This window comes from Scleropages formosus, chromosome 11 (assembly GCF_900964775.1).
Source record: "Scleropages formosus chromosome 11, fSclFor1.1, whole genome shotgun sequence".
Classification (NCBI taxonomy): Eukaryota; Metazoa; Chordata; class Actinopteri; order Osteoglossiformes; family Osteoglossidae; genus Scleropages; species Scleropages formosus.
Window position 1 is genome coordinate 12288804 of NC_041816.1, and position 13748 is coordinate 12302551.

A 13748-nucleotide genomic window follows, 5' to 3' on the forward strand; every position below is an offset into this window, starting at 1 on the left:
TGGGCCTCAAGTACTCTTTAGTTTTATTTTAACAAATACAGTTACACGTGTTGTTTTCTTGGCAGTATAACAGCCCAGCATTTTCACTGAACCCACACACATGTATTTATTCAGAGTGAAAATGAACATTTTATGATGTTCTTTTGTACACCTTGCCTCAGTTGTAAGAAAGCATCCAGGACAACTGGACAGATCAACCATCACTTGTTTTGGAAAAGGTAGAAATAATGTTTTGCATTTTCAATTGTTAAGAAAGCCCAATTCTTCATTTCCAGCAGAGGAATACTGTTAATAATCATTGCAAAAAAAAAAGTGCAAATACAATCACACAGGTATTCTCTGGTGAGCTATGTGTTCAATGAGCTTTTGAATGGTATAACGTTGCTTATCTTTCATACAGCTGCACTTTTTTCTGGGGCACTGAAATCCTTTTCTGGGGGGCATTAAAATTAATTCAAAAGAGGCAGCAAATGACTGCAAGGCTCCCGATCAGCTAGAAAACACAAGCACCTGTAACAATCCTGCTCTTATCATTTCTCGATAATATAGCAACGAGACAAGAAAACAGTGATCGTTTGTGCATTTTTCGGACCTACTCGGCGCCACATGGAATAGAAACATTTATACCTTACATGTGTATTTTACATGTGCATCTGGGTTATATTTTGCTACGCTTGGTTGCATTTCTACAAAAATCCACTTTGTCACAGTTTTAAAGACTCAACAAAAAAAAAAAAAGAAAAACCAAGCTCAAGCTTCCCCTTCCTAAAATGGAATAATACTAAGGTGTTTAAATCATACTCCAGCCCATAATAGAACAAAAAGAAAACAGTTCCTCAGATAGTTTGTGGTAGGTGATCACCTCTTCTAGACCTTACAGTGAATTGTACTGGTGTGTAAAAACCTGTACTGAGCTATACAGCTCAACTCATGAATGAAGTGCAGTTGAAACCGAAAGGGAAAAAAAAAAAAATGCAGCTGAAAATGAAGGGAAAATGAATGAAAATTCTTTGTACATACCGGGGTACAAACGTATAAAATATTTTTTGGATGAAACGTATGTCTAAAATCTCCCCGCTTAGGACATCCTGTAAAAGTGTATTACCTTAGTTTATCTAGTGCATTATGCAGCTGTGCAGGAGCTTAAGTTCTTAATCCATCTAAGTGTGCTTTGTGTCTCTATTTGCCATTTTTGTCTCAGGTAAGTTTTTTTTATTCCCCCAGAATCCTTGTTTTATTAAAAAATATAAATGGGCGAACATTTTAAAACCACTCCGCAGAATGTCTACTTTAGACTCGGTCATTGATCGAGCCATACGACGAAGAAAGAAATTAACCCCATTATGAGAGCAATGGGTGTATTTGACTACTAATCCTACCAGTAAGCCACCTGACAACCTGACTCACTTTTTGCAAGCTCTTGTACAAACATTAGTCTATCTGTGGTACGGTGAAATGAGTTATAGACCCGTTCTGGTGGAAGTATTCAACGGGAAATTACCGGAAACAACGCAGCCGCTTGCGTTGACAAAGGCGATTGCCTATTTAGTAAATGCATTAATGATGTTACAGAAAAACTCGGGAGACTTTCAATTACAGGAAACTGCATCGGTATGAATATTCATTATAATCAACACATAGCGTTTGATTGTTGACAGGGGAAAGAGGAATGTATAATTAAACAAGTGCAGTGTGATGCAAATCACTCTTGATCGCACCCTTAAATCTGGTCGGTTCATCTACCCCCACCGCGCAGCTGCTGTGCTCTTTTGTCACCGTGAAGAAACCCACCGTCTCATTGCCGGTGCCGTGCGGGACAGAAGGATGTGGTCCTGTCGCTCGGCTCCCCATCATTTTGAGTAGAACCGCAAAAGCACCGAAGGGCTGGCGGGTTGGTAAACAGCTTCATTTGTTTTCTATTAGAAGCCTCCAAACCGCTCTTGTCGTAAACATCATCCCAAGTTTCCTGTGGCCCCGTTACAATGTAACCTTAATGAATGTAAATACTCTCCTGTGATGGATCTAGGATGTTGCGCATCAGTTTTATGTCTTTTTTCATAACGAAAGCAAAGTCCTTGTCGTGAGTTGTAAAACCAGCATATGCGGACTCAAGTCTCTCGGTTCATCTTTCTATCTTAGTTCCTTAAGTTTACTTTCTTAAGCCCGACCTTCCTTAAGCCAGACTTTGCAAGTGTGCCAAAAGCGTGGTACCGCGCTGCACAGAAGTCAAGGCAAATAAATGGCGGATATCCTTTAATTTCAGGCCTAATTAATCACTGCCACAAAATGCGGGGGGGGGGGGATTTGAAGACCGAGATCTACTCCATAATTAAATTCCGAAACACGCGCATTGGAACACGATGCTCCATCCCGCCGCAATGCACTGGAATAATAACTAAGAGCTTCTTTTAAAAGGTACGGCGCTGATGATGACGATGATGATACAGACACACTTCCGGATTCAGCTGAATGCGAGAGGTCAGAATGGCAAACTTTAATACTGGAAGTACTGGTTCTTCTGTGCGGCGGCAATGCTGTTATGGACTGTCACCCCTGCTGTGGGTATTTCAGTGGTTTGGGCAGCAAGGGTTGGGCTACTGGGAGAGGCGGAGCTCTCACTGTTGCCGCGCAGGTAGGACGACTCCTGCGCAGGAGCCGAAGCCCACCCGATACCCGTTTCCTTGACAGTAACCTGGAGGAAAGAGAGTCAGCCCTGAAATAAAGCGGTTAAGGACCACGGCCGAAGATGTTTCATTTGCACCGACAATGAGCGGTCAGTGCCAGCGCAGGAGCCCTAAACCAGGGTTCATCTGCCAGCGTGACATTTAAATTACTCGACGTCTATACGTGGAACACGTTGGTAAGAAACTCGGGGAACCAAACTGAGTTGAGAGATGAGAACAAACAAAATCAAGGGCTGAGCCTCATTACATTACAGGAATGTAGGCAAGACCCCTGAGCGCAATAGTCCCCTGCCGGCACTGGCCGCAACACTGTGGCACCAGTGCAGCGGTTTACGCTGATATTAAAACAGCAGATGACAGTAAAGTGTCTGTTCGTGACAAACCTGTAAGGGAGACCTCATCCCCATCTTTCAGAAACGTCCGCGTCTCTCCGGCCCCCAGATTGATCACCTTTGATCCCCTCCACGACAGTTCCAGCATTGAGCCGAAGCTCTCGGGATCCTAAACGGCACATCGGATACCACGTTACTGCAAGGCGGGAATGGAAGCGGACGCACGTCGATTCGGCGAGCCCGGGCCCCGGCTCAGCAGCATCTTTCCAAGGCTGCCATCAAGGGCACAGAAACTCACGGGGCCGCTGATGGTCCCAGAGGCTAGCAGGTCGCCAGGCCTGACGTTGCAGCCATTGACCGTGTGGTGCGCCAGCTGCTGCTTCACGGTCCAGTACATGTACTGAGGAGGAAGAGCGAAGCCACATGAATCCCACCGCTCCCATTGGTCAATGCCACTTTCCCAGCAAGACCTTAATGTTCGCAATCTGCCTTCCCGGCCTGCCTGAGAAGCGTACCGCGTTTGCCCTTGAACGTATCACAGCCCCTCAGGTAAGTCCTCTCGCTAAGCGAACTGAGAGGAGTCAAATGAGCCTATTTACCTTTATGCCCTGCGAATACAGATCTGACCAATACATGACTTGAAGGATTTATTCACTTTTCACGGCTTTGTTCCACCGCACATCTTCAACCTAATTGTCTCCATAAGCACGTCAGCTGCCGGTTTGCAGTTCTCAGGTTGAAAAAGGATCTTACCTTGAAATTTGACTTGCATATAGTGACCGGCTCCTTCATTGCCTCCCCTGGTGGGAAACGGCAGCGATTAACACAACAAAGATGAAGCCTGCGTCTCAACCTTCCCAACGGCTTCGCAAACCGCTCTTTAAGTATTCTGACATTGAACTCTTGAGCGCAGCCTTTCCGCAAAGGCACGAAGCGCCAGCGGTCTGAAGAGAGCGCAAAGGCAGCCTGTTACATGTGCGCGTGCGGGCACCCCTTTGCTGGAAGATCATCATACACGGGTCCCACCGTGGCACTGTAATTAAATAAGAAAGGACTCCTCGTTCGTACAGAAGGCAGAGAGAAGATGCAGGCAAGCGACAACGCAACCCATGCTGCGCACGTTAAATGCCGAGAGGCAAAACCAGGTGTTAAATTTACCGATCTTGCCTGAAGAGGTTTTACACATCGCTCTCTTCCTCGACAGCAACGGCATTTTTCATCCACGCCAGTAGGTGGTGTGGTGGTTACAGCTGCCGCCTTTGGGCTTAGAGGTTGCGGGTTCTGATCACGCGACTGCTGTACGCTCAAGCAACGCGTTCACCTCGAGCTGCTATAGTAAAAGTTACCCATCTTTACGTAAAAGGGTAAATCCCTTTAAGCAGCTTAACGGCGCAAGTCACTTTGGAGAGAAGTGTTGGCTGGATGACTAGAAGTAAATGTAGGCGGGGTTATGCGGCAGTGCATGGACACCAGTACCTTTCAGAGAGACAAAGAGGTTGATGTCAAATGTGTACGTGTCGCTATGGCGCAGGTAGGGCAGAGGCTCTGGATCCTGCAACAGCACAAGGGAGAGTGTGAGGGATAGCTGGGATGTGTTGCGAAGGCCCACCTTTAGTTAACGGATACAACAAATCTTCCACTACAATGAAACATTGGAGCATTTTCAAAGTCCCACAAAGCTCTTGCGTGGAAATTTACATTCCATCTTATAAAAGGACAGGGCCGAGGCTCGCTAATAACTCCTGAATGTGGACATAATGGGCTCCGGCGATTCTCATTAGATGGCGTCGCTGCTTCTCGGCACCTCCTTCCATCATGGTGAAATATCAGCGAAGGCAACGGTGCGGAACGGCTTGGGACGCCCACTAAGCGAACGGATGGGTTTGGATCGGACGTGCCGTCTGGCCGTTCTCCTGCCCCTCCCCCCCCAGCTACCTGCACTTCATTGGGCACTGTGAAGGGCAGCAGGGCCTCCATGGGCACCACCCAGGGCGAGATGGTTGTCCCAAAGTTCTTCCCCAGGAAGGGTCCCAGGGGAACATACTCCCAGGCCTGGATGTCCCGGGCTGGAATGCAGCGAAACACAGGACACACTATGTGAGGATGCTCCTGCTCCAGTCCACAGCAGATTACATGCAAGTAGTGTCGTGATTCAGGCTCAAATTTACTCCTAAACACATTCATCTGAGTATCACGTTCTATACGGATACTACCTTTTATTTTTCATTCCGTCGTAATGCACTCACAAAAGATGCATGGGAAACGAGGCGCATTCCGAGGATCTGAAACAACCTGAAGTTTAACAAGCCCCACAAGAATTAGGGGCAGTGTGTAGTGTAGTGGTTAGAGCTGTTCCCTTACACCAACAGGATGCAGGTTCACAGCCCATTGTCTGCTGTTGTGTACTTGAGCCACATGTTTACTCTAAATTCCATCAGTAAAAATTACCTAGCCGTACAAATAGGTGAGTTTCTTCGGAGAACAGAGTAAGACAATATAAGTAATGTTTCATATTAATGCTCGGCATCCCAGGAAAAAGACGAGATCAGTCAGCTGCTACGCATACAACAAGCTCAAAATCCAGTGCTGTTTACTCTCATATTTTTATACGGTGTTTTTGCAATTGTTGCTATCTGCAGATGGCTCATAAAAATGCAATATCAGATGACGTACTTGAAAGGCATCAATGGCAGGCTGTAGCAGAGGAATAATAAAAGAAAAATGACATTAATAATAAGAAGGCAGAGGACCTGATCATTGATGAATGCTAACGCTTGATGGGAGACGAGCCCTTGCCAACAAGAAAAATATGAGAAAAAGTGGGAAAACGAGAAGTACACTTTCCACGTTCTAATAAAACGTTAAACTGCGATCCACAATCATAAGAACAAGTCCAAGACTGGTAGCAGCGTGTTTGCTGCCGAGTTAATCGGTGCCAAGTGCTGTGAACTTTCAGACACTTTCTCATCTCCATTAAAGACCTCCACAAAGGCACTCCTTCTGCAGAGCATCTCGTCCGGCTGTGAGGATCAATCAATGAGCATGACCTCTAACTACTTTTCCACGAAACGATTTGTTTGTGTGGCCAAACGTAGTTGGAGAGAAAAAAAAAAAAAAATTTTTCCTCCATTCATCCCGTACCAGCCTTCTCCGAATGCGTGCTCCCTAAGGGACAGGTGGTCTATAGATTTATCACACAGCCCAAAGCAAGGAGTTTCACCATGAGGGATTGCGGCGGAGGAAGAAGAGAGTCCGACCTGTGGGCGATTCGCCAAGGTAATGAGCCTTTCATTAGAAACCCACTGAAAATCCACAGGCATTTGCAATAGACACATATTTAACTTTGCTTATACCACCTTTGACTTCTTCAGCAAATTTGGCTAAAATAGAAGCATGATTACATCATGAAAATATGATTACATTTATCTTTATTCATTTAGTTTATTGTAAGTCACTTTTCTTCGGGGGGGAGCATGGTGGCACAGTGGGTTGGACCGAGTCCTGCTCTCCAGTGGGTCTGGGGTTCGAGTCCCACTTGGGGTGCCTTGTGATGGACTGGTGTCCCGTCCTGGGTGTGTCCCCTCCCCCTCCAGCCTTATGCCCTGTGCTACCGGGTTAGGCTCTGGCTCCCCGTGACCCCGTATAGGACAAGCGGTTCAGAGTTATTTATAATGTTAATCTATTTACAATTATTTACCCATTTGTACAGCTGGGTAGTTTTACTAGAGCAGTTTAGGGTAAGTACCCTGCTCAAGGGTACTACAGGGGTAGGTGAGATTTGAACCAGCAACCAAAAGGCAGCAGGTCTAATCACTACACCCCCCACCCCCGACTGCCCCCATTTAATTTGAAGTACTATTAAAAAAATAACAATTTCCCCCTAGTCACAACAGTGGTTTTCTATACTGAACAAGACTCTTAACCTGAAACTATTTTGGTAAAAGACCTGTGCAAGTTTCTGTCAAGAAACAAAAGTGTGAAAATAAATAATACGTTTTTCATTGGGCTGCATGGTTTTCCAATGGGTAGCAATGGTATCTCACACGTTCTTGGCTGTGGGTTCAGACAGAGGCCTGAGTCCAGCTCACTTTGTGTTTATATGTTCTCTCCATGTCTGCGTTGGTTCCCTCCTGCAGTCTAAAGACACGCGGTGCAGATGAACTGAAGACTCTAAATTGTCCTTAGGGCGTGTATGTGTGTGACTGCCCTGTGATGGAGTGGCATCCCATCCAGGGTGTACCTTCTGGAATAAGCTCCAGACTAGAGTCACCATACTTTGGTCAAGTGGGTATTACTACAGAATGAACAGTTATTTCGAACAGCTGCAGCTACTAATACTACAGTGGCTTTCAGTCACACTTTGCAATTTGCTGATGACTTTACAGAGAAGGAGATGAGAGCAGGTGGCCTCACCGCTCCAGTCATTCATCAGGACCATTCCAAAGATGTGCTCATGTGCTTTCTCAATGGGGATCGGCTCTCCCAGCTTGTTGCCCGGTCCCACGAAGAATGCCTGTGAGGAAAGAGACCAAAACCATCTCCAAATCCACAGAGGTTACACATTCACTCACCTATCTTCTTTCAATATTTCAAGCCATTTTCTTACCTTTCTCACCTTTGAATTTATTTATGCTCAGTATAACTACATACAGATTAAGAACAAGGACCTGCTCCATAAAGTTGCAGGCTCAAGTCCTAGAAGGAACCCCTACTGTTATACCCTTCAGTAAGGCACCTAAAGCTATCCTCTTTGGAAAATGTCTCTTTGTACTCTTATTTCTTTGCATAAAATTACAGTTAATAAAATCTTTTTCCTCTAGGACACATTAAATATACTGTCAACTAAGAAAAGAAGGCTCATTCGTCAAGGTCATGCAATGACGTTGGACAAATGGCCTTTGGCATCATTTAGAGAGCATTTGGCGTACTCTGTGATCCTTTCTGATACTACTTTGATGAGAAGAGAGAGAGGGGAAAAAAAAAAAAATCAAAGGTATATCATGGAGGTGATTCTCAATACATATTAAATACCTCATTCCATGACTTGTAAGAAGCCTTTGGCCTTTGAGGAGTGTAAGAGTTAGCCTTAAGTAGAATAAAACAGAAGCTTTTCTGAATTCTGAAAATTTTTATGACATTCAATTTATAGAGTATTTCTGTTCATTACATCTCCAAAAAGTGAAGAACTTCAGTAAACACATTTATAACAGTTCTCACACATAGCTCATTAAAAGTTCATTGCAGGGCTCTGCCGATAAGGAGATTAAAAACCCAGATCTGGAGACAAATCATTTCGGACTCACTTCGCGGATCTCTTAAGAGCACAATAAACATGTAAATGTTTACGTTTAATAATTTTGTTATTAGAAATTTGTGAATTATGCACAGAGCTTTACGCAGCAACTTGTGTGATGTACACTGGTTCATATGGTGGAATGTGCCAAATTGACTGTACTCCAGAATGACATGTCTGCATTCAAGTCTCTTCTTCTGTTCATGTCATGCTCTCGCTGTATTTTCTGAGATGAACGTCGCTTTGGAGAAAATCGTCTCCTACATTTACATTTATTCATTTAGCAGATGCTTTTCTCCAAAACGACTTCCAATTAACTCTATGTAGTGTTACGAGTCCACACACCTTATTCACTGCAGTGACTTACACTGGTAGATACACTACTTACACTGGGTCACTCATCCATACATCAGTGGAACACACTCTCTCGGTCACTCACACACTTTGGGTGAACCTGAACAGCATGTCTTTGGACTGTGGGAGGAAACCAGAGCACCCAGAGGAAACCCACACAGACATAGGAGAACATGCAAACTCCACACAGACTGAGCCGGGATCGAACCCACGTCCTCCCGCACCACCCAGGCGCTGTGAGACAGCAACGCTACTCGCTGTGCCACCACGCTAAATGAATGTGGATGCAAATGTATTGTTAATGCATTAGCATGATCATTACACATGCACAATGTACAGACCACGTACTCACCATCTCCAGCTCAAAATCCAGCTGCTTACACTGCCCAAAGACTGGGGGCTGTGCTGAGGGTGAAGAAAGGACACACTCGTCAACGGCTGAAGCTGTTCACTAGCCCACCGGAAGGCTCATACACGTGTGAAGATCGCCCTGCTTACTGGGATCTGGCCTCATCTGTCCCATGGGTCTCCGGAAGGACGTCCCAGAAACCACCACTGATGAGGCACGCCCATGGTAACCCACTGGCAACCTCAACCTGTGGGCAGAAACTCTGTGAGCAGCCATAATCGAGTGTTCAGCTGCAATGGGAGCTCCTAACTCTGAACCCTATGCACTTGCTCTCTGACATCCCACTTTGGTTGAGCAGAAGATGCTGGTAGACCAAGTTGTAGGTACCGCCTATCCAAATAAATCAAATGGAGACAAAGTCTCAGCCTGGAATGGCAACAACACTGTTGATGTATTTGCTAAAACTTGTAATTATGTGGTGGGATTATTTAATTAATTCATACTAAAATCAAATATTAATGCCAGTATGTGGATCCTCATACATCTACAAAAACTGTGGCACCTGCAGCCTCTAGTTCCCCTGGCTGGACTGTGGCATCTGTATACAAACCAGGCACCCAGGCCACTGAGGATTAAAATTAATTAAGAGAGAGAAAAAAAAACTCTGTATCGGCTGGTGCTCTGCTGCTGCTCAGCCAAAAACTCACAGCTGTCCCCAAAAATCAAGGGAAAGAGAAGTACTGCAGAAAACTGCACAATCTCTTCTCTGTCACATTACTAATTACGAATAAAAGCAACTGATGGATTTTTTAAAATTTTTTATTTTTTTTAATAGTCACACACACACACACACACACACACACACACACACACAAAATAAACCCTGCTAATCACTGGCAGGCCTCAAACAGTTTTTTCCCCAAAAACACATCTGTGGCTTCTTATTTATGACATGGTAAATACACATAAATAACATTTTGCCAAAAGAAACCACACTGAATAATACCAGTGTGACTCAGAGGCTACCTAGTCTATGAGTCAGTTTTTGCAAAGCAAGAGGGCAGCAACATTACCAATTGGGCATCAGGGCATTGTCTTTGCCCCGGAACATGATGCCGACGTTGGTGGCGTGATCCCGAGACGAGTAGAAGTCGGTGTAGTCACCTGACAGGTACGGCAGCAGGGGGTAAAAAATGGAAACGAGAGCAAAGTGTGAAAAAGCTGCTGGAGAACATGGACATGAATAATGGCGACGAACGAGCGTGCCGTTTCAGAGTAGTAAACAACATCAATCAGGAACAGGGGACTTTGATGGAGCACGTGCCACACAATACAATACATCATAGGGAATAAAAACAGGCAGGTTACTAGCAGACAAAAAAAAAAAAAAAAAAAAGTCACCATGGAAGAAGGTGAAAATGCCTCCCCCAGGTCTCCCAAATGAAAACTCGAACTGTTCTACTTTAATTAAGGTTTATGTTGTGTTGGCGTATAGCGCCCCCCTCTGGCAGAGTTAAATATATACCTGTTCCTGCTTTAAATTTGTGTACATTGCATTTTGAAAGCTGAACGTTACAAGAGACCGGGCGGGACACTAAATAGTGATCTTAAAGCAATAGGCCTCATAAAAGTATTCTGGGAACAAAAGACAAGGATCAGACTGAGACGAAAGTAACTTAATATTTGTTGAGTGTCGAACACGTTCTTATCAATCCAGTATAATTTTGCTTAGACTGCAGAAGAAAAAGCGGGAGCGCCGTGAAGCGCAAAGTTATACAGCGTAGTGGGCGGAGCTTCTGCCTTTGCTTGGAAGTTGAAGCCAATAGGTCGCAGGTTCGAATCCCACCTCCCCCTGTAGCGCCTGAGCGAAGTACTTAACAGTACATTCATTTAGTCTAGTAAAATTACCCAGCCCTACGAAGGTAAATAACTGTAAGTCGCTGGAACAGCGTGAGTTAAGGAAGGAGAGGTGCTCACCAATGTCGGCCGGCAGATGCATCTTTGCCGAACTCTGATGCACAAAGGCTCTAAAAGCGTCGAAGAGCAAATAGGTGTCACGGTAAGAGAATTTTTTTAAAAAGAAAAAAAAAGAGCAGCATGTTTGGCGGGTCTTTTCACTGCGACCCCCAGCGCCGGCTACCTGCTCCGCAGCGCGTCGTTATCGCGCAGCGCGCCCTCTGTGGCCGACAGCAGGTACTGCAGGGCGCTCCTGGCCTCCCTCCACGCCTGGATCCCGAGCCCCATGAAGGCGTTCAGCGTGGGCTGCCGCGGATAAAAGACACGCGGGATCGTGAGCGTGGGACGGACACACACACGGGTAGTGTGTGTGTGTATGCAGTGCGGGCACCGTTAGCGAAGGCAAACGTCATTTCTGTGCGCGCGAGCGTGCAACTCGGACTGGCTTCTTCTCCCCCCCCCTCCCGCGCGCCGCGGCGGTGCGCTACCTCCTCGAAGACATGCTGGTGCGGCGCGAGCGCGGGTCCCGTGAACAGGGACTTGATCTCACTCAGGTCCAGGATCTGGTCCCCGATCGCGACCCCGATTCTGCGCCTTGGCTGAAGACGAGAGCCGAGTTAACAGTCTGACAAAATAAAACGCACGTAACCACGTGCACACACGTTGAACAGTGAGTGACACACGGACGGATCATCGACCGCGCGCTTCCGAAGTTCCGAAGAGCCCGTTAATCTGTCACGTGCAGACGGTCGGTGGAAGGAAGAAAGACTTTGAAAGAGCGTCGCTCCGGCTCTTACGTTGTCCGCCGTGGAGAAAACTCCGTAGGGCAGGTTGTGGAGGGAGAAGTCGCACTTCTCGTCGACTTTTATGAAAGACATGTTCAGAGAAGTTGCTGTGCAGCTCCGGGATGCTCCTGGCTCGAGTAGCAGAGGCAGGAACTTGTGCAGATGTTGTCCAGATGCGCGTGTCTGTAGCCAGAGCTCCGGCGCAGCCGATCGGCCAATCGGGAGCCCGCGCGGCACATCCGCCCTCTCGGCTCAGCCGGTCAATCATTTCCAAGGGTAACAAGGTGACTCAGCAGAAAGAGGGGCCACACATGGCTGTTCCTTGGCCACCCTGCTCACGCTTACATTCATTGATTCCTTCAGCTGATGCTTTTTTTTCTCCGGAGCAATTTACGGTTTTGATCTGCCTACAATTATTGCCCCATTTGTGCAGCACAGTACTTTTTACTGGAGTACTTTGGCTAAGCACCTTCCTCAAGGGTGCTACAGCCAGGTGAGATTCGAAGCTGCAACCTTTGGGTCCAAATCAGTTCTAACCACTCTGACCACACTACCAGTTGCCCCTATAGAAGCTTTCCCATCGGTGCTTTTACGTGCCTAAAAAGTCTGGCACTTTATACAGAACGTTGATTTCCTCAGTGTCTGGGCTCTGCTGTGGGCTGTGTTTGAATCTGTATGGAGTTTGCATGTTCTCTCCATGTTCATGCGGTCTTCCTCCCACCGTACAAATGTGTTTTGGGTAAACTATTTGGTCTATGGGGCGGTGTGGTGGCACAGCAGGTTTGGCCAGGGCCTGCTTTCCGGTAGGTCTGGGGTTCAAGTCCTGCTGGGGGTGCCTTGTGACAGACTGGTGTCCCATCCTGGATGTGTCCCCTCCCCCTCCAGCCTTGCACCCTGTGTTGCCGGGTTAGGCTCTAGCTCACAGTGAGACTGCTTGGGACAAGCGTGCGTGTGTGTGTGTGTGTGTGTGTGTGTGTGTGTGTGTGTGTGTGTGTTTAGTCTATATTGCCCTTAGTATGTTTATGAGTTCTTTGTGATGGACTGGTGTCCCAGCCGGGGTGTACCCTCCCTAGCCCACTGTCTTAAAACTTGGGGGACAGACTCTGGACTGCCACAACCCTGCACTGGAGAAGCAGTTGATGAAAATGGAAAGCGAACAAACTCGATTCCATGATTCTTCTAAGTAAACGGTCATACATCAAGCACAGAGAAAGTGAAAAGGATCCGCTTTGTTGTCCATTTAGAAAATTGGTGCACTTTTACTTGTGTGTTTTGAGTTTGATGGCAATGTAGCCATGGGGACAGACAGGAACAAACCTGATGGACAGCTCATTACTACCTGCCCCAGCTGCCGGAGGCTGAACGGACACTCAGACAGTGACACTGAAAGGCATCTTGTCTGAAGACTGAGCAATTGACTTGGAGGAGAGTAAATGGGGAGCAGGGGGACTTCCTCTAGGTGCTCAATGGGCTCAGATTTAGTAATGGATGGTTTTCTGGGGGGGAACAAGAACAATGTGTGTAGCATAGTGGTTGGAGTCATTGCCTTGTAGTCAAAACACAGATTCAAATCCTTGGTTCTGCTGTAGTACCCTTGAGTAGGGTACTTACCCTAAACTCCTCACATAAAACTGACCCAGCTGCATAAATAATTGGAAATGGTTTAGTATATGAACTTAACATTGTTGCCTTTACTGGGTCAATAGAATTAAGAATGTTTGTTATCAGTCTCTCCAAAACTATAACATATAGTGAGTAAAATGTTCTCATTTTTTGTATTATTCAGTATTGTCTATGGTAGCGGTATATAGATGTATGTTGCAACATCCTGCCTGTTGAATAACAAAGTTATAGTTTGCTTTGTTGTCCCTCTTGTGTACCTTACTCCAGTAGAAATTATGTTCATTCTTTGCAGAAGGTCAATTAAGTGTGAGTTTGCAGTTACTAAGTTAACAATGACATGTGCTAAGCAGTTTATACCATTACATAAATAAT

At 46.0% G+C, this 13748-nt stretch overlaps 1 protein-coding gene across 1 annotated transcript; it reads right to left on the bottom strand.

The window, feature by feature from the left end:
- On the bottom strand, positions 1-11970 carry fah (fumarylacetoacetate hydrolase (fumarylacetoacetase)). The gene is made up of 14 exons (XM_018763152.2): positions 11766-11970; positions 11457-11567; positions 11153-11274; positions 10990-11039; positions 10086-10176; positions 9162-9259; positions 9016-9068; positions 7430-7529; positions 4952-5082; positions 4493-4568; positions 3770-3816; positions 3315-3416; positions 3068-3185; positions 1-2692 (listed from the first exon to the last, which is right to left on the bottom strand). The coding sequence occupies exons 1-14, from the start codon at positions 11844-11846 to the stop codon at positions 2616-2618; spliced, it is 1257 nt and encodes a 418-aa protein (XP_018618668.1). The 5' UTR covers positions 11847-11970; the 3' UTR covers positions 1-2615.
- Between the last annotated feature and the right edge of the window lie 1778 nt (positions 11971-13748).